The sequence below is a fragment of the Vicugna pacos genome, chromosome 12 (genome assembly GCF_048564905.1).
Source record: "Vicugna pacos chromosome 12, VicPac4, whole genome shotgun sequence".
NCBI lineage: Eukaryota > Metazoa > Chordata > Mammalia > Artiodactyla > Camelidae > Vicugna > Vicugna pacos.
In genome coordinates, this window is record NC_132998.1 from 61,909,754 (window position 1) to 61,937,753 (window position 28,000).

Sequence of the window (28,000 nt, forward strand, 5' to 3'; positions counted from 1 at the left end):
GCAGAGCATCAGAGCCAGGAAGGGGGCACAGGGCCGGTCCCGCCTGGTGAGGAGCTGCCGTCCACCCTGCTGTTGGGGAGTAAAACCCTCTGCTGGTCCCCAAAATACTTTCTGGAATCTTTTTGGCCTGTGAAGTCAAAAGGCCAGGCAAACACTGACTCACTGACATTCACAAATTCTGTGGTGGTGGTTTTGTAAAATCAGCAACCTGTCCTCTGTCACCTTCTCCATCTGTCCAGACAGTGCTCACCTCCCGGCCCCACAAATTCCACCTACACCCTGATGCTACCCCAGCCCTGCCTCTGATTCACTGACTCTACCTTTAGTTTCCATATTATTTTAGGTGATTTGTAAATGACTGGGGAGCAGACCTCCTGGGACACAGCAAACTGGAAATTCTATTCACTAACCTGGGGTCTGGGAGCCTAGGGTCACCCCAGGTACCAAAATAAACTCTAGGATTTCACCTGAGACTTCAGGGAACTAGTCCATTTGAAAATAAACTTGACTTTCCAGAAAGGCCAAGCTCTACCAAGTAAAACAATGTCCTGGACCTTCCCACGAGGACTCGGGAAATGCAGTCAGCTGGCTGGGTCCCTGACACTCTGCCACCCACCATGTCGAAAGGGGACCTTCCAAGATAGAGGCCAAGACCCCGGGCCCCGGGGGCACCAGAACCTCTCCCTGCTCTTCTCCTTCCCCAACCCTTCCTTTCACTGCAGCTTAAAAGACATACCAAAGGCGGGTGGACTAACAGCGAGGGGAAGTCAACCCTTGGAGTGACACAGCCAAACCCAGCTCGGGGCCAGGATCTTCTCAGCTCCAGGGGTGGGGGTCAGCGGGGCTACTCTCGTCGCCCTGAAACGCTCAGGGGACCACGGGGGCCCCTTCCCCACCCGTCAGCACAAGCTGGACACAAGGCATGGGACGTGTCTTTATTAAAGACGCAAGCAAGCACAGAAGTACCACGTGTGGCGCTCAGTAAGACCCATACAGTACTAAAAATAGAAAAATAGAAAAGAAATTTCACAGAAAGCAGCCTCCCTCGCAGATACACAGAAAAAGTGCTGCCAAGCCCACCGCAGCGCCACGTACCACCGGCCCTGTTCAAGCTGCTCTCAACAAATAACAAAGTGTACATCTGCCCTTTGCAAAGTCAGCATGCACAGCAGACCCCTTAGACAGCGGTGACCCCTCTGACCACCACTCCGGGCACCTCCCAGCCACGTAAGCAGCCAAGACAGCCCAGTCCCACCGCGGCGGCAACCTGCGTGCCCGCCGGCCACCGGCCCTGCTGCTCACCTGGCCGTCTCTGTCGCTTCTCCAGCAAAATGTGGGCCAGTTAATGAAGCAGGTCGGGGGTCGATGACAAGCCCACCTCCGCTTCCTTGGATACAGTGGGGTGACATCGCCAGCCCCATCTGGGTGAGACAGGCTGCTCAGCTTGCAAACCGGGTCTCCGTGGCTGAGAGCTGCAGACTCAGGTGGAACAACTGACTGGCAAAGACCCAGGAGTTCTAGAATTGACTACCAGCATCTGGTTGCCAGCGTAAGCAGGTTTCAGCTTCAGGGGATGAAAGTAAGACGGCGGAACAAAAACCCGGGTTCCAAGTGGACTCAGTGTCTCTGTGGCGGGGTCTCCAGTCTCGGCATCGGCGTTCCGCTGGGTTCCCTGTATGAGCGCGCGCCAGGCTCTCCGGCCGCAGGGCATCCTCTCTGACATCGCCCTCGTGAGCAGTTCCCGCTGCATTTTAGGGAGGTGACTGAGACCTGAACTCCACCAGGAGAAACACGTCCCCCCACACCCAGCTCACCCTTGTCCTCACCTGCATCTCAGAACCAGGCGAGAACCGAACGGCTGTGCCTTACAGACTAAAACTACAAAAATAAAGAGTCAACCCTGAGATCCTTCTACTGTTTGGGTGTGGCTCGCTCCTGAGTCCCCTCGGAAATGAACTTTTATTTGGTTTACTGACATTTATTTAGATTTCCAGTGAAAAGCTCTATAAAATACAATAAATAATGTGGGTTGTAAAAGGTAGACATTCTAGTTGCATATGTCACAGACTTGAGACCCATGGGACAGGCCGTCAGAACTGCAATCTTTATAATCAGACATGTATACTTCAAATTCCAAAGGCAAGACAGCTGCTCTGGGTCAGAAATACTCCCATTTCCTCTGATTTCTCCAGCGTTTCCCTCCCCCCCCCCCCGGGCTTCACTCTGCTTCCAGAGTTTGTCCAGCAAGTAACAAATAAGTGCAAACGGGACTTTAGCTATAGTGTCGGGGACCATGAGCATGCAAGTTTGCTGTTGTTTGATTATAAATAAAAGTCAAACGTGAGGTCACACTTTCCCATCTTCTGTTTGTACACCAAGTCAAACTTCTCGTTCATGGAGACAGTGAAGATATCCTTCCATAGCCCGACTCTTCCTGAAACACAGACAAGACCAGAACGTGCTGAGTTCACTTGTGCACAAGCGGCAGCCAACTACCAAACCAAAGGAAGCCTTGGCAATGGATCTGGAAGGTTCCAGACCTACTCCTGGACCCCTCTGAACCTGGCCTATGGGGGCAGGACAAGCCACCTGCACTACACGCTGACCCACTTCCCAGAGCCCAGTTGTTCCCAGCGCAGTAAGCCTGGCACCACGGGTGCGCAGAGCTGAGGCCCTTGAGGACGGGCTTGGCCCCGTTCACTGCTGAATCCCCAGCACCGAGGCAGAGGGCGGGCGAGTCACCACACCCCGGAGGACGGACAGGGTCTGGGGACACATCTACTGCTCTGGGCGTCACGTGGGTCTGAGGCCTCCGTGACATCACTGTTCACTGGACTCAACAGCTCCACCAAGGTGGCATTTGTTTCTGGAGAATTTTAAAAGGGGGGAAAAATCATCCAAAAAGGCAAAACATTTTATAGGGAGCAGGAAGCCGCCTGACCACAGGTCAGCAGTGAAAGCTTCAGGACGCCTGTCTGTGCAACAGCAGGGAATAAAGCAGCCGTGGGTGAATGAGCTTTGGAGCCTGGAGGCCGACTGCGCGCTGCAGCCAGAGCTCCCCACTCCACACCAACAGGAGTCGGGGCACCGCCAGCCGGCCAGCGCGGCTCCAGCCTGCGAGGCCCCTGGTCCTGCAGGCGGCTGTGCAGGCCCGGGTCTGGGCATCCCTCGTGCAGGGAAAGGAAAGAAAGTGCCCAAAATGACTGAAAACCGCTGAACCCACTTTCCTTAACACCAAGATCTCCAGTTGTCCTGGCCACGTGTTCATGGCGACTGTGAAGGCGTCAGGAGTGGGGCCCTGACTTCCCACCTGCAGGAGCCATGGGCGCAGCCCCCGAGCCCGCACCGTGCTTTTCCGTGACCGCCCGGGGGGAGCTGAAATGCTAGTTTAGAACTCTCTTCACCGTCAGCATCTCTGAGATCAGAGCTCTAACCGGCTCCAGCAAACATCCTTCATTAGCTCCATTATTAGCAGTCGTCCTTGTCCTGGAAGGACCTCAGATATGAAATTGCAACCCTGCGAATGCTGAGCTAACATAACCAAAGTGACAAGGATTTTCTCTTCGGTAGTGAAGAAAGAAAAGAAAGTAGTGGAGAGAAGAAAGCAAGAGAGACTCTTCTTGCTACCCTCTAATGATACCTAAGGGGCAAAATTAGAAGCTTCTAGACCAGCCACACCATAAATACATTTTTCCACGATAATTTTTCTCAGCTGAGGCAGCTGAGAGCTCATCAAAGGAGTCACCCACCTGGTTTAGGATTTGGAATCAAGACAGTGCAATTTATGTTGTGATATGAATCAAATTTAAGCAATGCAGCTGGCTGCTCGAGCCCCTGCGTTCTCACCAACGCAAGGAGGTCTTCTGAGCAAAGAGGCAATGTGCTAAAAGAAAACAAAATCAAAGAACTGAAATAAAGCAAAACCAAGGTAAACGATGATAAAACAAACACGTCGGAGGGAGCATATGGCACGCAGCATGTTCTCGACGCTTCTCAACCACACAAATGAACCAGAAGAGGGATCCGGAGAAGGTCACATCTGAGGGTAACAAAACACAGCGAAAGCAAAACCAAAAAAGAGCAAATAAATTTTAAATAATAAACATTTGTGAAGATGCAGCCAGGAAATAAATGACAGGGTGATGTGGTTTGCTGTCTGCTTCCCAGAGAGTCGCCTGCCCTGCCTTCACGGAAAGGCGCCTTCCACCCACCTTCCAACAGCCCCGAGAGCCAAGGCGGCCACCACCGGCCCTCTTCGGAGCGAGGACAAAAGGCCAGAGAGGCCCAAAGGTGGGGCCTGAGCCCAGCCCTTCTCTCCCCTCCGGGCAGCCGCCTGCAGCGCCCAGCACTGTTTTGGGAACGTTCTCACACCCGAGGGAGCTCCAAATTCAAAGCCGGGAACCAGCCTTGGTCCGCAGCAGCCAGTCAGGTGCGACTCTAAGCCAGCAGGTGGCTCACAGGGCCTCGGCACCACCAGGTGCAGGGGATTTTAATGCCCAAGCTCTCCACAAACCGCTGAAAATCCCACGAGCCCTCAGGGCCCAGAGAGCAACCCACCAGGTGGATCTGGGGGGCGACTCCTTCCTGGGACACCTCCCCATCTCCAACTGCCTGGTGCCCGACAGAGCTCTCGCTGCCTGGAGGGAGCATCGGCCTCCAGGAGGGCTGCTGGCCAACTCCAGTGGGGCTGCGCTTCCTGCCTGCACCCCCTCCTCTCTTCCTCTCTCACAGCTACAGGCACACACCTACACACATGCACACACACCTACACAAAGCTACACATGCACACACCTACACGCATGCACACACCCTACACACGCACACACCTACTCGCATGCACACACCCTACATACACACACCTTTCCCCAGATGGGGCAGCTGCTGCTCACTGCACCACCGGCTCCCAGGAGGGAGCAGGGGACTGGCACCCCCTCGTGTGGACCCTCCCGCCCCCTCCCTCTGCTCTTCCACAGCCCACAGAAGCTCAAGGGAGTCGTCTGCACACACTGTGCTTCAGACCTGCACAGCCTCACACCTGCCCTGTGGGCCGCCTGGGAAGGCACTCGCTCGAACACCCTTTGCCCACGAAGCCTGAGACATCCCGGCAGCCACCCCGAGAACTACAACACTGTGTGCGTGGTCACAGCGCACACACCAGCAGGGGTCGCTCCAGGGCCCCTTGACAGCACTTTTCCAATTACCTTCTTGACCCTCACAAAGCAGAGGGCTCTGGAGAAAGGAGGTGCAGGGCAGTGAAACACTGACATGAGGGTAATGGTCCAGAAAGCATGAGGACCCCGGCAGGGAAGGGGACGAGGGCCCTGGGTTCCCAGGCAGAGGCAGTGAGAAGGCGGGCGGTAGGGGGGCAGGGGCACATACCCCGGCCCACAGGCAGGGCCTCGGCGTTGCAGCACTGGTCCACCAGTTGGTGGCAGTGCTCAGTCAGGGACTCCAGCTGGGCCTTGTCACAGGACACCCCCAGGAACCTGGCCAGCTGCTCCACCATCGTCACCAGGTCCTGGAAGACACGAGCAGGAGAGCCCATCAGAGGCCACACATTTACCAAACACGACTCTGGGCACTTGGTACACACAGCCTTACCTAGTCCCTAGGACAAGCCTGGCATTGACCTTGTCTGGAAATAAAATCCAGGTTAAGAGACTGCCCAAGGGCACTCAGCTCTCAGGTAGCAGATCTGGGATTCAAATCCAGGTTGTCTGGGAAATTTGAAAGCAGACATGAGGTCTTAATATGGCTGTGGTCATTTTCAACAGCAGCAAGGAGTAACACCACTTGGGAACTGTGCCAAGAGCAAGATCAGCTTAACCTCTTCCTCATCCTCCTTCCACGCCATCAGCTGGAGTCTAGACTGGCACTTGGGAGAGCCGGGAGGCCCCTGCGGACCCCAGGCAGGCTCCAGGGCCAGCCCACCTTGCCAGGCAGAAGGAACAAGATGCAGTTACACTTGGCTTGCGGACACAAAGCCATCTCCAGGCCCATCGCTCCACCATTCCCGGGAGCAGGTGAATTACCCATGCAGCCTAACAGCCTCGGGAGGGGCCCCCACACACTGCTCACCACGCAGCCCCTCCCCACTGCTGCCAGCGTCTCCCTGGAAAACACCAAAGCACCTCATATTCTCAACTTATGCATCACCGAGTGCTCTGCCCAGAGCCCTGAGCTGCCACCAGGCAGCCCCCAAACACTGGCAGCGTCTTGGTCACATCAGGAAGATGCTAGAGGCTGTCTCCTCTCTTGCTGGTTTATGAAGCCAACAAGCATCACGAAGCCTCTGGGCCGAGTCCAGGGCAGCCTGGCACTAAGGCTGTGTTTAGCTCTGAGGTTCATGTAAACCTTGCGTCCCACTCCCTTGTATTTCAATACTAAGTTACTCATCGCTCAGTCAATCGAGGCTCCAGGAAGAACCTGCCCGGCCAGCATCTGGGCCCCACAGGTGTGTGTGCAGCTAGACGGCCTGTGGCTTTTCCTCCCACCCCGCCTGCACCACGGAGCCACGCGCCCTGACCCCAGCACAGGCCCGATGGAAAAGATGCCCGCTTTCCCCCGGGGAACCAGAACACCCACAGCACTCTATTCACAACCACCTCGAATGGAAACATCTCGAATGCCCGGCAGCCCCGAATGGATGGGCAAACATGTGCAGTGGAAGAACGCAGCATGGAGATGGGAAGCGACAAGTCTCTGCCTCTCCAGGCACAGGTGACGTGCAGACACCGCACTGAGCAGGGCCAGACACCAACACACGCCTCCTGGTTCCACATGCAGGGCTCAGGAACAAGCAGAGTCGATGGCAGCGAGGCAGCCACACTCCTGCCACACAGCCTCCCTCGGGGGTTGTGGATGCTCCGCCCCGTCCACCAGCGCCCCAGAAACCCCCGAACCCATCCTCCGGGGTCTTCCCACAGCACATGGCACAGCCTCTGGTTTCCTGAAAAGGAGATGAGAGTTTCTACTTCGAAGGCCATCCATTCATTCAACAAGTGTTCCAAGGCCTCGCCTGTGTCAGGCACTAACTTAACAAGCGTGAACAAGACAGATGGAACCCCAGCCCCCAGAGCTCACTCTGATCGGGAGACAGTAAGTAAGATGAATTCTGAACAGTAAAATGCACTGCAGGACGAGAAATGCGGAAAATGAAATAAAAAAGAGAAGTGATGGGGGCTCTAAGTGAAGGTCACAGAAGGCATCACTGACGGGGACAAAGGCCCGAAAGAAGCGAGGGAGTGACCCATGTGGACAACTGGGGAAGAACATTCCAGACAGAGGCACGGCAAGCGTGGAGTGCCAGACAGAGAACCCACCCGACGGGCTGAAGGAACAGCAAGGAAGCCAGCAGGAAGCTGGCTGGCACCTGTGGGCGACAGGGAGGGGCAGACCCGCAGGAGGGCAGGGCGTGGGGGCCTCGCACCGCTCGGCCCACAGCGCGGCTTGCGAAGTGTTGACGCAGCTGGTGCTGGGGCCGGGACGCACACGTCGGCCCCTGCCAGACAGCAAGCTCTCGAGGGCCCGGGCGAGGCCCCGCCGCCCAGCCCGGCACGTTCACGGCTGCCGCCCGAGGCCCGCCTCCGGCTCCAGCTCCGGGCCAGGCCTCAGAAACACTCGGCTTGTGAAGCAATTCACCGGTAAACCCATCGGGTCCCTCAGCAGTCTGAGAACTGCTGCCCTCGGGCAAACAGGCCAAGATGAGAAATTCGGACTCTGCCAGCTTAGCCCATCGCCCCAAGCTGGTCACCTCCGGAGAGGGTGCTGGGTGGCAGCAGGGCCAGTCTGGCTGCTCTGCGACAGTTGAAGCAGGAACACAGTAAGAAATGGGGCTTTTCTAACGCACTGCACGCTACCTGACCCTGAAGCTGAGCCTGGCCGGGGCTCAGGGCAGTGGTGAGGGGACACCTGGGGCTCCTGAGTCCCCGACGCTCCCTGCAGGCTCCGCCCTCCCCGCGTGCGCGCTCCCAGAGGCTCTGGTAGCGGGAGCAGCCCCAGGTACCTGCTTCCGCCACACTCACCCGGTGCATGTCTTCGTACTTGAGGAAAAGCACATTCGAGTCCATGCGGTGCTCCCAGAACTCCTGCACGTGCTCAAACCAGGAGCCGTAGCCCACTGTGGACACAAGGGCACAGGTGAGTCAGTCACGGGGGAGCGGCCTGTGGGAGATGGCCTTGCTCCCTGCCTTCCCTTTCAGAAGGCTCCCCTCCTACAGCCCAGAAGCTGCGTTCAGGAAGAAAGAGTAAGTCCTGGGCTTCAGGGGCAGCCCCACACACGAGCCCCTTCACGAGTCCCAGGTCCTAAGACTCTCCTGCCCACGGTCCACAGCCCCCACCGCCTCGATGCCTAGAAGCTCTGACCCTTAGGGTGAAGGCCTCTTCTCCTGGGATGGATGGGACCCGGCACCCATGAATTTCTCTAACAAGTGGTGACTGGGAAGACAGTGATGCCCAGAGAAACCAGGATACTGGACCAGTCAGTTACGCTGCTGCGGTTAGAATGAGGTGTGGGAGGCTCCAGGACAGAGCTGAGAATGGGGCCCGCCAGGCAGGTGCCACAGCAGAACCCCAGGCAGAATCAGGAAGCCACAGGGACTGAGAGAGGCAACCAGCCCTATCCTGGCACAGGGCAGCCCCTCACTTCCTGCACTCCTTAGGGCTCTGGTGTGGGGCTGGGGTCACACGGGCAGACGTCCTGATCAGTGCAGCCAGGCTGCTTCACAACGTTCTTCATAAAAACTGATTCTCACCACCTTGTCAAGTGGAGATGCCCATCACTAAAAGGGTCCCCGTGGGAGCCTTCCGAGGGACTTCCATGTTAATCATAAGAAGGTCTCAGCCAAGGAACGTGAGGGGCCCCGGGCATGCTGGATGACAGGGGCCGGTCAAGAGGAGTGGCCACGCTGCCTGCACCCCCACTCACCCAAGCGCCCGTCCACCTTGCAAACACTGGGCCCGGCGGATACCCCTTTAAGGTCGAGGGCTTGAGGGGCCTTCGGCCTGGTGGGAAACCACCAAGGAGACTGCCGACGACACAGAGTGACCAGAAAGAGGCCCTGTGCACACAGAAGGGCCCCTCCCACACTGGGACAAGCCTCAAAGGACCAGGAAGGGCGAAGCAGGCAATGAAATGGAGGAAGAGGCCGCAGGGGAAGCGGTGAGCAGAGGCGAGGGCTGCATGGGGACCGTAAAGGATGTAAGGCCACCACGGGGTCAGAAGCAGATAACAAGACTCGACGGGAGGCGGGCAGGAGAGCAGAGCAGTGAGGGCGGGGGCTTGGACTGAGGCAGCCTGGCCTTTCACACCCTCCCCGGCTGTGACTGGACAGGCCCTGGACCTTTCTGCATCTCCTCCTCCTCGTGAACCCGAGATGACACAACCGGGGGCGGTGCCGGTGCCTCCTCCTCTCTGCTGGTGCCTGGTGGAGGTCCCTGGGGGTCCGACCCCCAAGGCCCTGGTAAGGGTTCTGCTGAATCCACTGCTGAGTCCACTGAGCGGCAGGGGGGCTGCTACTGCCCCTGCAGTCACACCTCAAACAGCGTGGCCTGTGCCCCCAAGGCGCTGACAGTCTCTTGGACTTACTTGTGTGAGCGAGGCCAGGAAAGCAGGGGATCGATTTCCCACCCAGCTGGCCGGAGCCGACGTCACCCCTCTGTCTGCCTTCCTGCCACAGGTGGCAGCACAGCCGCAGTCTCCCCCGCAAAGAGGGCTCCGGAGGGACCCGGGTGCCAGCCGGTCAGGGGTCCCGGGGGTGGGGGGGCCTAGGGGCCAGCACAGAGCAGAAGGCCCTCCTCAGACCACCAAGGACTCACCCAGTACTTTATGAGGAATGAAGGGGGCTCTGGAAGGCGAAGGAGAAACGGGCAGGAACGAATCAACACAAGGCACAGGCATTCAGCCGAGAGGCCTTGCTGGGACCCAGTGTTAGTGAGCAGGGGGATCTGCCCTCTGCTGCTCAGGTCCCTCAGGACCTCGGACAGAGAAGGAAGGCGCCCTTCCTGGACAGCAGGGATTCTGAGCACTGAGAATAAAGGGAGCCTGGGAGGCGGAGGACTCAGGTGAAGAGGCTTTGGAGGGACCAGGGCAAGTGTGCGTGGCCTTGAACCTCAGTGGGGGCTGGGCTGGGACCTTCCCAACGTGGAGAGGCCTGTATGAGATAACTTTCAACTGCTCTGGCCTGAGCAGGAGGCTTTAAGCCCTGCACCAAGGGTCAGTCTGAACTTGATGGATACCTGCTCTTTACGATGGCATGGTCCCCACGCGGGTGGCTGGTTCTAAAAAAGGGAGGAACACCTGCTGGGATTTAAAAACACAGCTTTGGGAACCACAAGAGTGGCCTGCTCCAAATGCCTGGCAGACCATGAGGGGCCAGAGCCAGATGGTGGGTGGGCTGGGGGGAAGGGAGGCTGGACAGAGGCCTTCAGCCCTCCTCCCACGGCACAGCTGAAGCAAAGGTTCAAGGGCAGGGACAGAGCGCCTTCAGGCACTGGGGGTGGCTCATGCATGGGTGCACTGAGTGGGGTCTGGCCTTCAACCAGGCTCAGGAGGCAGCTCCAGGGGGCCGCCCTGGGTTCCATTCAGATTCGGGGCACTGTACTCCAGGATCATCACCACGCACTCTATCCTTAACTTGCCATAGAAGCTCAACCCCTGATTGGGCTGAACAGGTGGACAATAAGGCAGAGGGTTACTTGAGCTGGGAAATAAAACAGGAAGTACATTTTCAGATGGGTGCAGAACCATAATGAGGAGCTGCCAACCACGCGGTCAAAGGGATGGCTCCCTCCCTGGGCCCAGTGTAGCGGATGTGACCAGGCCTGCTCCGCCCCAGGGCAGGGAGACATGGAAGGGCCCAGCACACGTGGCCCCAGCTCACCCCTCTCCCCTGGGAACAAGCTTCTTACACAGAGCATGGCCTCCCTCTGTCCCCCAAAGTGCACCCCACCCATCACACTGGCCTGGGGCTGGGGTCCAAGCTTGATCCTCAAGTCCAGCAAAAGGCCCGCAGGGCTCTCACACGAAGCCACAGCCTCTAACCTGACCTCTGGCACCGACAATAGAGGTACCTCACTGCTCAGAATCCAGGCAGGAAGGGGGTTGCATTTAACTGGGGAACCTCTCAGAACCCCAAGGACATGGTAGGAGAGAAGGGCCTCCGCGGTGCTCACCCACACTACCCAGCACCGGCTCAACCCGGGATGCGCCCCCGACGCCCCTTAGCCCCAGCTCCTCCGCCCACCAGTGGGAAAGCAGGTGACCCCCGTGGTTATTGGGGTGCGACATGAAGCACTCATGGGTGTTCAGTGAATACTTAGTGTCCTTGCTGTAAGGTCACACAGGCTGAAACACTTACACTTGTCATTCATGAATCTCCGGCAGAATTCCTGGAAAGTGCCTCGATAGCTCATGGTCCGCAGGGAGCGGTGGAACTGGTAATACGACACCACCAGGTCCTTGGGGTTCCGAGCCATGTATATGACCTGCGGAGGGCGGGATGGACCAGCTTGGTCTGTGACCCTCTGTTCCAGGCCGGCCGCCCGGTGCGGGCTCCACTGACCTACAACCCACCCTTCTGACCCCGCTTCCCACAGCGAGGTCAGCCCCTTGTGCACAAGGCAGAGGCTTCCTCACTGTCACTGTTTCAGCAGAGATGCACTCCTGTCCATACAATAGGACCAGCTAGGAGTTATTTCAGAGTTTTATCATATTTCTGTCCTTTAGCACTACTTCATTTTTTTTAACTGAAGCATAGTTGCTGTACAACATAAGTTACAGGTGTACTATATAGTGATGCACAATTTTTAAAGGTTATAAAATATTGACTATATTCCCCATGTTGTACAACAAATCCTTGTAGCTTATTTTATATGTAACAGTTTGTACCTCTTACTCCCCTACCCCTATCTTCCCCCATCCCTCGTCCCTCTCCCCACTGGTAACCACCACTTTGTTCTCTGTACCTGTGAGTCTGCTGCTTTTTTGTTATAGTCACTAGTTTGTTTTATTCTTTAGATTACACATGTAAGTGATATCATACAGTATTCATCTTTCTCTGTCTGACTTATTTCACTTGGCATAATACCCTTCAAGTCCATCTACACTGTTGCAAATGGCAAGTTTTCCATTCTTTTTTATGGCTGAGTAGTATTCCACTGTATACATACACCACATCTTTATCCATTCACCTGCTGATGGACACTCAGGTCACTTTCATATCTTGGCAGTTGTCAGTAATGCTGCTATGAACATTGGGGTGCCTCTAAGCACTACTTTAAAATCAGCAGAAGACAGAAAAATTACAGTCCTGACCCTGGTGATGAGAATTACAGGTGAAGTGATTCATATATCTAATGCAGTTGAGAAAATAGGAAAAATCAGAGACACTGAAAGCAGCCATGAGTCCTTGGGCCTTAAACAGGCAGAGGCTGGACTTTCAAGTTCAAGTTCAACTGAGAGGACAAGCCAAATTAGAAACATGGATAAAAGCTAGAGATATTGGCTCAAAAACAGCCCCCACGGGGGTCACCACCCCGAGGCTCTCTGGGAACTCACACCTGGGACAGACCACCACTTGGAAGGGCCTGTCAGCCTCCGGTTCGGGGGCGGGGGTTACCTTGGAGTCGCCGTTGTGGAGGTCGGAGGGCAGGAAGCGGTAGGGGAGGTGGCTTTTGATGAGGCGGGGTGACGTCAGTTCCTGCAGCGGGGTCAGAGGGGCGGCGGGCGCTCAGAGGACGCGCAGGTGCTCATCCAGCCTAACAGCCCGGGGCACGAGGCGCAGAGGCTGCCGGACTGAGGGCTTCCTGCTGCTCCTGGGATGTGCCCGGCCCTCCCTCTCCCAGGCCCTGACTCAGACGTGTCCCCTGAGAGGCCTGCCCCGTTCCATCCTGCTCTGCTCCCATCTGGGGTGGTCACCCCTTGAGCACCAGGACTCTCAGCTTTCCTGTCCAGTCAGCTCCCTCACTGGAATGTAAGTTCTGCGAGGGCTGTGACATCGCCCTGCCAGCTCAGTTCTCGGCGGGAAAAGGGTGGCAGGCACCCATTGCCGCTCTGCTGAGGGCACGGTGGATGAGTCACCAGGGGCCGAAGTGCTGTGGCCAACAGAGGGGTGAGAGGGGTGGACGCAGGTGAGCTGTCGCTGCAGGAGGGGTGCAGAGACCAGCTCACAAGGGACAATGATGCAGGGGGTGGGGGCACCCTCAAAGCTGTGTTTCAGAAGGCCTGTCCATGGGGAGAAAGGACAGGCAGGCCACGCAGGAAATGAGGCCTGAACTAAAGTGGCAGAGGGGAGGGTGGGGAGAAAACATTCTGGGCATGTCTGAGGGGCAGGATGGATGGGATTTGGGGATCACATTTATTTCAGTCTTGATACCAAATATTTGATGCAAACGCATCTGACCCAGTTCCCGCAACAGACGGGGTGAGCCACAGCGGGCGGCCGGAGGGGAAGTGGAGCAGGGGCACCTCACCCCGACACTGCCCCGTCCCCCCTAACCCTGGGCACCAGCCTCCTTCCACCCCTAAGTCACCCTCAGCACCCACTGGTTCAATTCCAGGGTCACGGTCACCAGGTCAGGCCTGTCAGTCTCTCTCTAGGCTCCCTGGGGGTACCGGGAGCTCCCTGCTCTCCCTCCACCCATGGGGCCCCCTCCACCCACGGGGCCCCCAGGAACCCCTCAGGAGCAACCGTCACTCAGGCGGAAACACCCCGAGCAGGTGGGCTGGGCCCCGAGCCTACCTTGATGATGTCCAGGCCTGGCTGCGGGTACTCCAGGACCGGGAGCTGCTCGTCAATGTTCATCAGGCCGATCTCGTCGGGGTCGGCCCCCTGGCTCACCAGGTAGACCACCTCCTGCAGCAAGCTCGTGCCTGGAGGGAGAGAAGCCGAGGAGGGGCGCTCAGAGGAAACCCGAGGGCCAGCCAGCTCTTGGGTCAGCACCTGCCACCCAAGAAGAGGGCTGATGGGCCACAGGGCTGGGGCGGGGGGGGGGGTCCCAGAGCGCCTCGAGTCTAGGGACTCCCACCCCTCCCTTCATAAGGGCATGAGTGGTTCTGCCTGGTTCTTTGCTGTACCAGGTGAGCCAGCACATGGCCACGCTCAAGCCTCATTTTCTGAATGCACGAGCAAACCCTAGACACTAAGTAATCAGAAGGGGATGTGTCAATCAAGGAAGACTTCCTGGAGGAGGCAGTTTAGGAGTAAAGGCCCTGAAGGTAGAAAGTGTTGTGGCAGCTCTTCAATTCAAACAGAAAGAACTTCTGTCCATTAACCACAGGACCCTCCCACCAACCTGAGATGGGGGGATCATCACCCCCATTTACAGATGAGACTCCTGGGGCCTAACTGTGCCCAAAGTCACAGCTGGTGTATCATTCCCACCTGCTGGCTGCTCCTGGGGAGGCCCATCTACCCAGCAGCTTAGGGCAGCTGCACTAAGGGTGGGGGTGGGGGACCATGCCCTTAGAAATTCGGACTGCAGGCAGTTTCCACCAAAAGAGGCCTCTCTCAGTGAGGCCTTCAGGACCTATTTTTAGTGCTCCCTTCCCGCACCCCTGTAGCCCACACTCAGTCTCTCCATCTACTATGCTGGCTGCCATGCCTGGACCCCTACCCAACCCCGCCGTTCTCACATCCAGGGATGCAGCCCTACTTGGCCCCCAGCCTCCTCTCCCCACCCTGACACTCTGCTGCGGCCAGTCTTCCATCTCCCCAAGCTCAGTACCCTGCGGCCCCGGTCTACAGGCTGCCCTTCTGCCTGGTCAACTTGGACTTGCTCTTTGGGCCACTGCCTCAGAGGCCTTCCTGACCTCTCCGAGTCTCACCAGCTGCCCTTCCCCAACCCCGAGGGCCCTGTACCTCTTGTCCAACTGCACTCAGCACTCTGCGCACCACAGCGGAGCTGACGGGGGGCAGGGAGTGTGTCTTAGTTCTATATTAGTTTCCATGGTTGCTGTAATGAATTAGCACAAACTCAGCAGCCTAGAACTACACAAAGTTATTATCCTGTAGGTCTAGAGGCCAGGAGGCCAGCACAGGTCTCACTGTGTTAAAATCAAGGTGTTGGCAAGGCTGCGTCCCCTCCTGGGCTCCCGGGAGAACCCGTTTCTCACCTTTTCCAGCCTCTGGTCACACTGCAGGACTAGCGCACCCTCCCGCCTCCCTCCTCCCCTGTCAGGACCCCTCTGCTCACACTGAGCACTCCCAGATGGCCGAGGATAATCCCCGTCTGAAGGGCAGCTGGTAAGCAACCTTACTCCTCCCTCCCGGGCTCCAGGGATCAGGGCGTGGACACCCGAGGGTTGCTTTCCTGCTGACCACATTCACATCGCATTCCTAACACGGTTCCCAGCACAGAGCAGGTGCTAAATAAACACGCTCGGCCTGAAGGACGGCACGCAGCCGGCTCAGACATCCCCTCTTCTCCAGGGGACACAGGGTCAGAGTGGCGTCTGTGACCCTCCTGACCCCAGCCAACTCTCTCCTGAGCCGGGGACGCGCCCCCCAGGCTTCCCCGCTCAGAGCTCCCTTCCCAGCCGGCTTCCTCCTGCTCACCTGTGTCCACGGCCAGCAGCAGGCCTGGCTGCCCCGCGGGCCTCCTCTTGGAGCCGGGACCCCAGTGGAGCCCCCCTGCTCATCACCCAGTGGGGCCGCAGCAACACCTTCTGTCTGAAGGACTGGTAACCAAGGCAGTGGACGCAGCCCCAGCCCGTCCCCAGAGGTGGCGGCAGTGCCCACTTCCCAGAGCAGGGACCCCTCCAGCGTCACCCATGAACTCATGGTCCCTGAGACAGAGCATGCTGTTCCTTCCAAGTCACCCCAGGACTCCCCACCCAAGCTCCCCGGTGGCTGTTGTGCTGGGTGCCAGGCCAGGCAGGCACTGCAGCCGGGCCCAGAGGGTGGGGCGAGGGCGGAGGGGCCACGCAGGGGCTTCCCGTCCACATCTGGATGGACATCTGTCCCATCTTGGCAGCCTCAGCTCCGAGCCACAGTGCTCTTAGGAAGGCAGAGCCAAGGCACCAGACTCCACCTTATCTCCTGCCAGGCAGGACTGCCATCCCCATCTCACAGAGGAACGTGAAGGCCAGGACCTGGACGCAGGCCCGAGTCACAGAGCTTGTGTCCTTTCTACAGAGGCCCCCACCCTCCTGCCTGCTGAGGACTGGGATTAGGTCGCCGTCCTTGCTCAGGACCCGGTGGTCTGGCCCCTGAGAGGGGTATCCACCCACCACCCCTCTGTCCATTCAACCAGCCTGCGCTGAGGGCTGGCCCTGGGAGTCCCTGCTTCTTCACAGGCTGCTGGGCCAAAGAAGAGGATGAGCGGAAGGGCCAGATGAGACCGGCTCGGGGCCAGAGGCTGTACAAGAGAGCCGGGCTCTGAGCCCCTAACACGGGATAGGCACCGCTCACCAGGACTCCTAACACCCGAACACACCGCAGCCTCCCACTGCAGTGGGCAGCCTCAACCGAACACGGGACTTGTGCCCTCCCATCAAAGCCATGCCCCACATGACAGGTGACACCTGGAGCACCGCCCACACAAGGCAGAGAGAGGTTTTAAAAGCACATTCAGTTCAGATAAGGAAACAGAAGCTCGGAGTTCTGGTTCTAGTTCAAGATCCCACAGCTGGGAAGGGGAGAGCTAGATCTGGGGTGGGAACCCAGGTCTGAGTCCCCGCTTCCTGCATGGCCTCCCCAGCACCCTGGGAGGAGAAGGGGGTAAAAGCGGAGAGTCTGGGCGGGGCCCATCCCGGGCCACAGTGTAGACTGGGACCTCCTCCACTCCTGTAGCCACCGGACAAGATGTACAAAAGCTGGTGCAGGCAAAGTGGGGGCTGAGCCCCCACCCCTCCATCCCCCCACGTCTGAACCCTCCGCGGGGAGATGAGCTTGCGGCAGGAAGCCAGTCTGCCTCCCCGCAAGTCCAAGGTGAGGCAGAGGAGAGCCAGGCTTTCAACCCAGATACACACAGGGCTGGCCGGGCAGGGAGTAACACAAGCCACACACTTTCCAACAGCTCGTTTTCAAGTCAGCAGATGCTACGCGATCGTTTACAGGAGCGCTTTTGCTGACAGCAGTGAAATCACTCCTGGGCAGCCCTGCGGTGGCGGCAGTGATTCTGGCCCTGGGCCTCCCGGGCCGAGACCTACCGGAAACCACTGGCATCCAGCCTGACCCGGCACAACGCTGCAGTGGAGCCCATGAAAATTCCCACCAAAACTCTGCCCTCAGAGCCAGTCAGAACTGGGCCCCTAACCACCAGGATCCTGGAGCCGGAACCATTTGGAATTTCTATTCATTTTTATTATTTACCAAAATCACATGTGTATCCAGTTTAAAAGTCAAAGATACATACAGAAAATCTTGTTCCCCTCAACCCCAGTCATACCCAGAGCAATCTTTGCTGATTGTTCCCTTACCCTCAATTACCTTCTGTGCTTAGACTGTCATTTCACCATCAATATGTCCTGAGACTAAGGAAGGTGACGACCCAGCCAAGTTCCTGCATTGCCCAGGCACAATGTTTGGCCTAATTCAAAGTACACCATGAAATGATTACACTTCTTTTCTTGTAGAAGATTTTGCTTTTTCTTTGCTTGCTTGCTTGGTTTTCTATGTACCTATTAATAATTATTTCTCCAATTCCATAGCAAACCCTCTCCAGATGGCCAAATACACAGGGTGCTCTCTCAGGTCCATGTATTTCTTGGGGTCACACCCCTGCCCCCTGGCTCCCTACAACCATCTTCCCGTGATCTCCCTCGGGCGGGACGGACCATGTCCTTTGTCCACAACCCCCTCGTAGATGTCCTCTCACGCGGTGGCAGGGCCTACCCTCCAGCTGCCTCCTGAGCTTGACGGCTGTCTGAGATGAAAGCTCATCCGTTTCTGCTCACCCGGGGCTGGCAGTCTGGCTGGGTGTACAATTCCAGGCTGGAGACCACATCCCCTCAGAACCCTGAACGCACTGCTCCCATCTTCCAGGTGCCAGTGCTGTGTGGAGAACTCTCAGGTCCAGGTTCCTCGTCCTTTGAAAGTGGCCCGTTTTTATCTCTGTAGGCTTTGAGATATTCTCCTCATCTCAGGTTTGGGATTTTCCAGTAAGGGCTTGAGCATGGTCTTCTTCTCATCCATCAGCCCGGGGTGCTGTCAGGGACGAGGGGGTCTGTAACTCAAGTCCTGGGGTTCTGGAAATCCTGGTTTCAATACTTTGCTCTCGCCCCTTCTCTGTTCTCTCTGGAACTCTGAGATCTTCCTATTTTCTTATCTTTTTGCACCTACTCATCACCAATTTGTAAACATTTTTGTTCTGTTCCCTGGGGTATTTCTTCTCCATGACTATCCAAACCTCACAAGTGAGTTTTAAAAATTTCAACTACCACCTCTTTAATCCCCAAGAGTTCTTTCATGATCCTTCCTTGATCCTTCCTGGTGCACCTGCTTTCTTTAGTGAACACACATCTGCCTTAACTCTCTGAGGGCTCACAGAGGGCTAGGGGTGTAGGTGTTCTGTTTTTTTAGGTTTTCTTCTGCTCTGCACATTGTCCTTGATTCCTCTGAACTCTTTTTGCTGCTTGTTTTGTTTTGTTTTTGCAGGTCTCTGTCCTTTGTGTTGGAGACATTAGGATCTGGAGACCCTGAGTCCATTCACAGGTTAAAATGAGCCACTGGCCGCAGCTGTCTGTGAGTGAGCAAGGCTTGCTGACTGCAGGGATCCATGTGTCTGGGAACGCAGCCCCGGCCTGGGTGCTCTCACAGCTGAGATGGGAGATGCCCACAGACAAATATTTATAAGTCTTTTCTTTGGGGTCAATTTCTCCAGAGAAGATACCTCCCCTCTCTGCCCTGGGGGACCACAGGCACTCCAGGATACAAGGAGGGGAGGGGGCTGGAACCTTCCCTGCAGGTGCATCATTGTCACATGACCTCCACATCCAACTCAGCACCATATCCCAGCCTCCAGCTGTGCCTGACACCCCCAAATCCACAGCCTCTCTGGATCAGCTTCCCCCAAAGACACCTGTCTTTGCAATAGCCTCCTGCCCTCCCTGTATCATGGCTGCCACCCCAAGGTGCTAGGTGCACAATTCCTGCAGCTCTACAGTAAGCTGTCGCCCTCCCCGTCTGCTGTCATCAGGGTCTCTACCTGCAAAGTCGGTTAACGCTCAGCCACCACATCTGAGCTTCCAAACTCTGCAGTCACCGCCCCTCCTTTCTACCTGATTGTTAGGCAGTGAGGTTTTAAGAGGAAGCAGAGAGCAGCACTGGCCCCACGGGCATTCTGCAGTTGCCAGACATCAAGAAGCCCCAGCCAGGATCTGTCCAGCTCCCTCGAAAAAAGCAACAGCTGAGCATCTGAAGCTGCAGCCAGCAGGGCTGGACACACGACCCAGGGCTGGGCTCCTGCAGGCCTCTCAGCAGGGGTGGGGCTCGCTCTCCCAACAGATGCTGAGGCCTCCTGAACACTCCTCCTCAGGAAGGAAAGAGCAAAGGTGAGGCACCCTCCTCCGCACCTGCCCCCATCCTGGGAATGTTCACATACACCGTCTCAGCTCTCAAGGCAGTCCTGACACGCGTGAGGACGCGGAGACCGAGGACGACTGCCCGTTCCCAGGCCCAAGCTGCACGTGGACGGGAACCAGGACGAGAGGCCCATGCTGCTCACACAAGATGCCCTGTGGCCCCAACGGCAGCCGAGGACAGCGCGGCGTCCAGGCACCGTTCCAGGGACTCATGCAGCCGCGGCCTCATCTGAGCCACACAAGCCCCTCGGCGGCTTCCGACGTCACGCTTCACACACAGGCGGACTCAGCGCTGAGCTGCCTGGGGCCACAGACACGGGTGGGCCATGAACCCAGGACCGAAAACTGTCAGACTCCAGAACTAGAGTGCTTCAACATACACACACACACACACACACCACACACCACACCCATATACCACACACTCACACGCACATAAACACACCACACCCGTCAGAGAGCTGAAGCTGCAGGGCAGATGGCAGGCTGGAACCCCAGGAAGACGCGTCCAGGAGGAAGAGAAGCCAGGTGCTATGCTCAGGTAGAATTTCCACAAAGTTACAAAGGCTAACTGCGGGCTTACAGAGCAAGAGACCCAAGGAGAGAGCTGGCACCAAACAGACTCTTCTCTGCAGACTCACCAGGTGCTCATGAGAGAGACTGGGGAGACAGGGTAGAGACAGTGTTCCTCAGCATCACGGCTGCAGGAAAGGAAAAGACTCTGCCAGGACCCTTCTCTGTGGGAAGAATGCTGCAAGCCACTGAGGGAGGGGAAGCAAAACCTGTCCCCCTCCCACCCAGGGCACTGGTGAGGACCCCACATGGCTAGAGACGGGGAGAAAGAAAAGAACTGCCTTCTGGGCGGGGCAGGAGCCCATCTCTGGACTCTGAGACCCCCCAGGTGCCAAAGAGGGATGTGAAACCCTTTCCTGCACAAGACCCACCAGCAAGGCAGAGCTGGCTGCCACTAAGGGGGATCACCGAGAAAGCCCACCAAGACCCAGGAAGCCAGAGCCTGCCTGCGACTGCAGCTGGACCAGATGACAGAGGACCTCCCAGTCAAAACCCTCCTCCCTCAGCTAGTAAAGCGGAGCAACAAGTAACGGCAGCCCACCGCTGAGGGGAGGGGCAAGGCGGGGGGGAGAAACCTTTCTAAGACTCAGACCGAAAGCTGAAGGTACGGCAGGAACACTGAGGAAAGAACCTCTGGAAGCTCAACCCCCATGCTCAGCACAAGGTGACGCTACAGGAATTAAAACCCGCAGTCACGCAAGTGGCCAGAGTGACAGAACCCCAGTGCAGCCCAACTCCTACCAGACCGACTTGCCACCTACACTAATGGCCTGGCAGGAAAAGACAGGCCCATTTCCAAGCATAAATACAAGTGACTGCAGGCGCTACTGCTGGCACACTAAGTCCGCATTCAATCCAAAAGTACTGCTCATTAAGGGGGAGGCTATCGCTCGAGCCCTAGAGCACATGCTTAGCAAGCGCAGGGTCCTGGGTTCAGTCGCCAGTGCCTTCTCTAAAAATAAATAAATAAATAAACCGAATTACCTGCCCCCCTCAAAAAAATTTTAAATAAATAAGCACTACTTATTTTTAAAAACGCAAGGAAAAGAAATTATTCCACTGTCAAGAGACAAAACACTCAACAGAACCAGACTCAAAAGAATTTAAATTAATCTGGTTAAAATGTTAGAGGATTTCATGGAGAAGGTGGACCAGGTACATGAACAGATGGGTATTTCAGCAGAGATATGGAAACTACAATGGAAATGCCATAGGAAAAATAAAAACACAGCAACAGAAGTAGAGAATGCTTCCAAGGGCTCACCAGTAGACCTGACACAGTAGAAGGAAGAACAAGCCTGAAGATAAGTCAACAGAAATGACCCAAGCTGAAACACAAAGAGAAGGAGCTGTGGGACAGCACTGAAGAGTCCATCACGTACATAAGTGGAATCTCAAAAGAAGAGAGAACTGGACTAAAGAAATATTTGCATTGATAAATCCCTCTCCCCGAAAAAAAAAATATACCTAGACACATAACATTCCAAGTGCAGAAAAATTAGAGACAAAGAGAAAATCTTGAAGGCAACCAGAGGGAAAAACAGATTCATTCCAAAAGGAACAACGAATCACAACTGACTTTTCACCAGAAGCTATGCAAGCCAGGAGACAACGAAGTGGCATCACTCAAGTGCTGAAAGATAGGAGGGAGACACAGGAAGGATGGTCAGTCCCACAGTGAACAGATGAGAGTTTTGAAATGGGACATCCTCGTCAGGTAATTAGAAGGAAGGAAAAGGAGAGGGGGGGAAGGGAGGGGAAGAGCACAGCAGACGGAAGGAGCAGAAGACTAGAGGGAAGAAAGAACCAGGCGTGCTCAGACGGTCCCATGTGGCTGGCGAGTAAGGGCGCAGAACAGGTGAAATGAGACCACAATAGAAGGACAGGCTACAGAGTTCACCACTGCCTGAAGGCAACAGGGCATCAGTGAAGAGGTCTAATGAGAGAGTGCCCACGGTCAGATCTGTGTTTCTAAGCGGTCACTTCTGCTGCAGAATGGAAAGTGAACCAAGGGAGAAGGCCACGCAATACTCCAGGTGAGAGAGGAAGAACCCCAAGACAATAGCAGGGGCTGAGAGGCATAGACAGATCTGAGAGCTTCCTGGGTGCAGGATCCACAGAAGCAAGTAACAGAGTGCATATGGGAGGGAAATGGAGAGAGGTCATCTCTGTCTAAGAGGAATGAGAAATGAGGAGCCCAGGATGAGACCCTGGAGCTCAGACAGGGGACTCGGGGTCTCTTCCTGTTCCACTGGCGTCAGAAAGATGCTCCCTTCAGATGCCCCTGCTCCTTTCTTTCTCCAGAACCCTGTGGAGTCTTCCCCAGGCTTTCTCTTCCAAGCCCCACCAAGCAACATTCCCGAGGCCCACCCAGGCACTTGGGTTTGCCCCCCTCTCCCCTAATTCCAAGCCTTCTTGATTATGTGCAAACAGCTGGAATAAGAGCGAAGGGAAGGAAGAGAGAGGAGGAGAGAAAGGGAAACGGGGCCTTCCACTACACTTTTGGGCCTCTGCATGCTCTCCTGGAAGGCGAGCAACTAAGCACTGGGTTGGGGTGCACCATCACCCTGTGTGGTGGAGCTGGAAGAGGGGACATTCACACTGATCTTGGAACAAATGTGAGCTCAGGGAGGGTGACAAGTCCCTCCCTGGACATTGTGTAGTCTACTTCCTGACCCGCATTGAGGCCACGAGCAGCCTCCTCCCCGCCTGTGGGAAAGTGAAATGTGATGACCAGATGTGAAAACTTGGGGAGCGTCCGGCCCAGAGCAGGTGCTGGGCAGATGCCAGTTCCCATCCCTGCTGTCCCTCTTCCAGCTCCTCCTGTCGCTGGTTCATCTCCACCACGTGCATGTGAGAACCAAACACTCAAATGCTGATACCGCCCTTTCCCCTCACTGGGCCTGTTTCTATCCAAAAAAGGAAACAATCACGAGAACACGTGACTGTTCTGACACTCAAACAAGGTAGAGAGTGGGACAGGAGCTGCAATCGGTGATCCCACTCAGCCCACCTCCTCCATGCAGACCTCCAGTGACCCTCCTCTTCTGAGCCCTCCTTCCAGCAGCCCCTGACCTAACACTGAGAATGACCACCCTGGCCTGTCGGTCAGCTTTCAGCATGAGGAGCCTGGCTTCCCAGTGTCACTGCAGGTTCCTAGAGGACAGCACTGCCTCATTCACAATGCTCCCCAAGCCCCCTCTCCTCAGTAGGGAGACACACCCCCACGTTATTCTAAAATTTAAGACTTAAATGAACCATCAGGTCCAAGCCTCTCGCCTGTCATAAGCAAACTGAAGTCACGTGGTGACAGGGCTAGAACTGGAGCCAGACACTCTCTCCCCCACAGTCATTTCACTGCTTCCCTCCTAGTCAGTGACAAGACAATGAGGATGCACCTCAAGACTGGTGGGAACCAAAAGGAAAATAAAATCAGGAGGTGGGCACTCTGGCCAAGGCAAGGAGCATATTCCAGAGCCAGGCTCTGGGACCTCGGGGACAGCTACAAGACATCTCCCCAGACACAATGAGACTTAAGCTACAAAAATCCTGGGACCAAAGAGGCTTTAAGAATGAATGACAATCAACAAGCAATCATGAGAAGGGCCCTCCTCAGAAGGCACAGCGGCTCCCACTGCTGGGACCACGGTCTGAACTGGCACTGTCCCATAGAATTTGGGGCAATGATGGAAGTGTGTCACGTGTGCTGTCCAATACAACAGCCACCAGCCACATGCAGCTCTGAGCACTTGAAATACGGCAAGTGCTACCGAGGAACTGAACATCTAAGTTTATCTCATTTCAGTTCATTAGCCTTCAACATCCACCTGTGGCTAGAGGCTACTGTCCTGGACAGCGTAGTGTTAGCCTGTCATCTGAGCTCACATATCAGAAACACACACACAAAAGCAGGATTTAGTTATTACTGCCTTTAACACCAGATATCCCCCAGCCCTGTGAACCCCTGTCCCCACCAGAGATGGCAGGCGTGGACAAGGGACCCTGTAGGCCTTTCTCGCTCAGGCCACCTGCAAGTTTCCAATGATCTCCTAGACTTGGGCACCGGAAACCCAAGGGGCCTTGTGGTTTCTTCAGGGGAAGGGACCTCTGCTGGTCCTCTACTTGCCCCGGTCCCAGCAACAACCACCCTGTAGCTGCCTGTCCCCCAGCAGACTGATCGCTCACCGAGAACAGGCACCAGATGGGACTTCTCTCTGCACCTCCAGCACCTAGGAGAGCATCTGGGCACCACAGGTGCTTGGGGAGCGAAAGCCAGCATCAATACACGGCCCTTTCTGGTGCTCACCCTGCACCTGGTACAGGCGGAGCCCTAGCCCAGCATCTCACTCATCCTCACAGCGGCCCATCAAGGCGGTGAGGTGGTCTCTCCCACCCCTCTGGGAACCACAGCACAAAGGGATGATGTCATCTGCTCAGGGCCATCTAGTAGGTAAGCATCATAGTTCAAATCCAGGACTTCCAGCTCCAAAGCCAGGCTCTTAATCTCTAATCACCAGTACCTCCTACAGACCACTCCTGGCAGGGAGAGGAAGCAGGGGGAAAAGGAAACACGAACTGGGCCACCTGAAGTCCATGTGCAGGACTCAGAGCAGTGACAGAAACCATAAAAATCCCACAGTGGTCTGAGACTTCCATCAAAAGTACACAAGAGAAGGTGGGATCCTCCCTCCTCCTTGGGGCCTGAATCCAGCTACCCTGCACTGGAGGGGGAGAGGCTGGCTGTGGACTGGGGACCTGATTAGACCTAACTGTCTCTCGGCAGCTGCATGTCTCTGAGCAAGTTCCTGCCTTCTCTGAGCCTCCAGGTTAACGTGGCAGAGCATCTGGCACATGGGACTCAGCAAGGGGCCGCTTCACCACTCCCAGGGCATCCTAGGTCCCATCGCAAACTGCGACTCGCCTGAGTTCAAAGGAACAGCCCCTCAAAGGATCCCAGCACCAGGGCGGCAACGATGCAGTTTATGCTGTGGATTTCACAGCAGGGAAAAGGGGGCTTGGAATCACCTCAGGGCTATGACTTGCCGGAAGCCAGATCCTGCCCCCGAGGCTGCTCGTCCTGCTACCCCAGCTGCCACTAGAGATGACTTCCAGGACCCTTGTCCTCCGGTTGAGAAAGAACCTTTAGTGCCTATTTTTGGGACCAATCTTCAGTTCCCTGATTGACCGTTCATGTAATGAACTTTACAGGCTGTGGCAGGAGGGCGGGGTGGAAGCCTTTGGAAGCACTGGTTTACGACAGTGCAGGTCATCTGTCCTGAGAAAACTTCTCATTTATCCTGTCACCATCCCATGGAGTGGAGGAGAGGAATGGACCGGGCCAAGGTTGAGAACCGGGAGGAAAGCAAACAAGGAACAGAGTAAACTGGCCTCCACAAAACCCCCAATTCTGCTTCCCCTTCACTCCCGAGCTCGCGTCTGCTAAGACGAGCCTCCCACCAGCCACGCGGGCTTGGGCAAGTGGCTTAACCTCCAACGCCTCCCTGTCCCATCTGTGAAATGGGAGACCAACTGGGACCAGAGAGCCCCGAGGGGAGTCTGCTGTGACTCTGTGAGCTACAAAGAGAGAGCACGGCAGGTAGTCAGCTGTGAAGTGACCAATGTCACTTGCTCCCGCTTACACGCAGTTCTAACAAGGCAGTCCAGGTCGCCCAGCCCTCAGGTCAAAGGTCAAAGGAGCAGCCAGGGCCGGATGGGGAAACACCCAGAGCCTGCAAAGGCCACAGGGCTGTGGGAATTTTTCTTTTTTTTTAAGTTTTACAAAGGGAGCTCTCTAGGGCTCTGTACAAGGGACCCCACATAAGGATCTCCAGCCACTGCTGTGTTCTCTGTCACCAGGGGAAAGAGCCACATGTTTATTGTCCTTGTGAAAAAGTCTAGGGTATACTTTTGATTGTCTTTGAAAGATGTAAGTTACAAAAAAGATGTGAGTTTGGGTTATCTAGAAAACCTCCTTAAACTAATGCCTCATTCCCCACCAAGGTGCCAAGAAAGGTCCCCAAAGAACCCTACCAGGCCCTCAACACAGGGCCCTTCTAAAGCATCCCCCACAAGCCCCAAGTACACGCTTTTCAAGTAAGCGCTAATCCTGTGCCTCCCCCACCCTTCCAGCTACTTAGCTTCTTACCCTTGGTCTCCTCGCTGCAAAATGGAGGGTGTAACACAGAACCACAATTGCTCATCTGCAATTCCAGAATCCTAAAGAGCTCCCCAAACCAAGTTTTCACAATTCATAGGGAGGCAAACCCTGTCCTAAACTGACATGAGGCTATTTTTAGTCTTTATTGATCTCACTTAATGTGAGGGTCCAAAGTACAGCCCCCACCCCTGACACCCAGCTGGGGTCTTACATGTCTGAATGATATCTGTGGCTATAAAATCTGAACAAATCTGAATCCCCACACCCTCAGGACCCCATGATTGGGATGAGGGGCTGTGAGGCTGCAGTGGAAGGAACGTCCAGGGCGCACTTCCATCCTTTCCCTCTTCCCAAGGACAGCTCAGCAGCACCTCCATTCTTTTCCCCACCGCTCCACTCACAGCCCCCTGACCAGAGGACTGCGCCTATTGCCCCTGGGTGTTGGGGCCCCACACAGCAAGGACTGCCAAGTGTACAGGACTTCCAGCAACCCACACCCCTGCTCATCCAGCACAACCTCAAGGCTGCCACCCTCCACACCAGGTGACAGACGCACTGCACTGTCTGGTTTCAGGCATCTCCCTCCCTCTCCAACAAACTGGTAACAAGGGAAACCTGCAGGTATGTTCGAAGAACAGAAAAGCTGCCTCTTTTCCTTACAAACCTCAGAAGAGACACTACAGGATAATCTCTTATATCAGGTCCTGGACACACATGGGCCTGGCTTTAAATCTCGCCTCTGCCACTCATCAGCTGTGTGACCTTGGGCAAGCCACTTCCCCTCTCTGGGCCTTAGTACCTAGATTGTAAAGTGAGGATGACCATCTCCACCTCACCCGGTTGTCATGAAAATGACGTCAGTTAATGCTAGGAAATGTGAATGCCCCGGGGTCCTGACTGACCTGGGTGATGGAGGCGGCCCTGAAACAAGAGAACACAGCAGGCACGCACTCCGGGCATGGTCAGTCCCATCCCCCACCTGGGGCCCATGCAGGGAATGAGGGACGCACACAGCCTTGACGACCGTTTTATCCCCTTCCCAGATCATCACCAGGACTTCGCATTCATCAAAGGCTGAACCGGGCCCAGGAACAGAGAGGTTAAGTGACTGTCCAAGGTCACACAGCCAGCCGGGCAATGGCAGGGGATGCAGGGAGGGGTGCCTGGCCTGGGCCTACTCTACTGGCAGCTCCAGCCAAAGAGGCCCCACGGGAAGCTGTCCAGCCATGGACGCCGGGCCCATCTCCGAAGGTCTCTGGTCTTGGTTTCCCCAAATGCAGGCCGACCACCCTCCATCCCGCCCTGTCGGGTTCCGGGCGCGGGATGGGTGGTGGGCAGGGCGGCGAGGGCGACCACCGCGCCCCCGCCCTCCCGCCGCCCCTGGCAGGAAGCCCCCGGCGCGGGCGCGGCGTCTGGGCGGGCGCGCCGCAGAGCCGGGCCGGGCGGGGTCCGCGCGGGGCTCACCGGACTTGGGGTAGGTGACGATCCACACATCGCTCGGCCGCACCGGGAAGTTGGCGATCTCCTCCATCTTCCCGCGGCAGAAGGGCGGCAGCCGCACGCCGTGGAACTCGAAGTACTTGCTCTCGAACTCGCCCGGCGTGCTGGGGGTCTCGGCCTCGCTCTCCGCCATGCCGCCGCCGCCGCCGCCGCCCGGCCCCGGAGCCGCGCCGCCCGCGCCCGCGCCCGCGCCCGCACCCGCACCCGTCGCCCCCAGCCGCCGCGCGCCGCTCCGCAGGCTTGACGTC

The 28,000-nt window shown here is 56.4% G+C and overlaps 1 protein-coding gene across 5 annotated transcripts; it reads right to left on the reverse strand.

Annotated features, from left to right (window-relative positions):
- Window positions 1-920: 920 nt before the first annotated feature.
- SULT4A1 (sulfotransferase family 4A member 1) lies at window positions 921-27,954 on the reverse strand. Of its 5 annotated transcripts, none has more exons than XR_012078699.1 (8): window positions 27,717-27,954; window positions 13,740-13,870; window positions 12,618-12,698; window positions 11,358-11,484; window positions 8,025-8,119; window positions 5,380-5,518; window positions 1,827-4,039; window positions 921-1,744 (listed from the first exon to the last, which is right to left on the reverse strand). XR_012078699.1 is itself a non-coding variant. In XM_072973652.1 (7 exons), the coding sequence occupies exons 1-7, from the start codon at window positions 27,883-27,885 to the stop codon at window positions 2,322-2,324; spliced, it is 855 nt and encodes a 284-aa protein (XP_072829753.1). In that variant the 5' UTR covers window positions 27,886-27,954; the 3' UTR covers window positions 921-2,321. The 5 variants fall into 5 exon arrangements, 3 of the variants coding, with proteins under 3 accessions (XP_072829753.1, XP_072829752.1, XP_072829751.1); XR_012078700.1 differs by lacking the exon at window positions 921-1,744 and having other exon boundaries at window positions 2,319-2,434; window positions 3,750-3,883; XM_072973652.1 differs by having other exon boundaries at window positions 921-2,434.
- Between the last annotated feature and the right edge of the window lie 46 nt (window positions 27,955-28,000).

Bases quoted from the DNA above. Each gene is read 5' to 3' on its own strand.
- SULT4A1 (XM_072973650.1), bottom strand. From the start codon at position 27,885: ATGGCGGAGAGCGAGGCCGAGACCCCCAGCACGCCGGGCGAGTTCGAG. The intron at 8,120-11,357 runs GTAAGTGTTTCA...TTGTGTCCACAG, and splicing joins GAGATTCATGAATGACAAGT to TGGGCTACGGCTCCTGGTTT. The intron at 5,519-8,024 runs GTGAGTGTGGCG...CGTGTCTTCCAG, and splicing joins AGTACGAAGACATGCACCGG to GACCTGGTGACGATGGTGGA.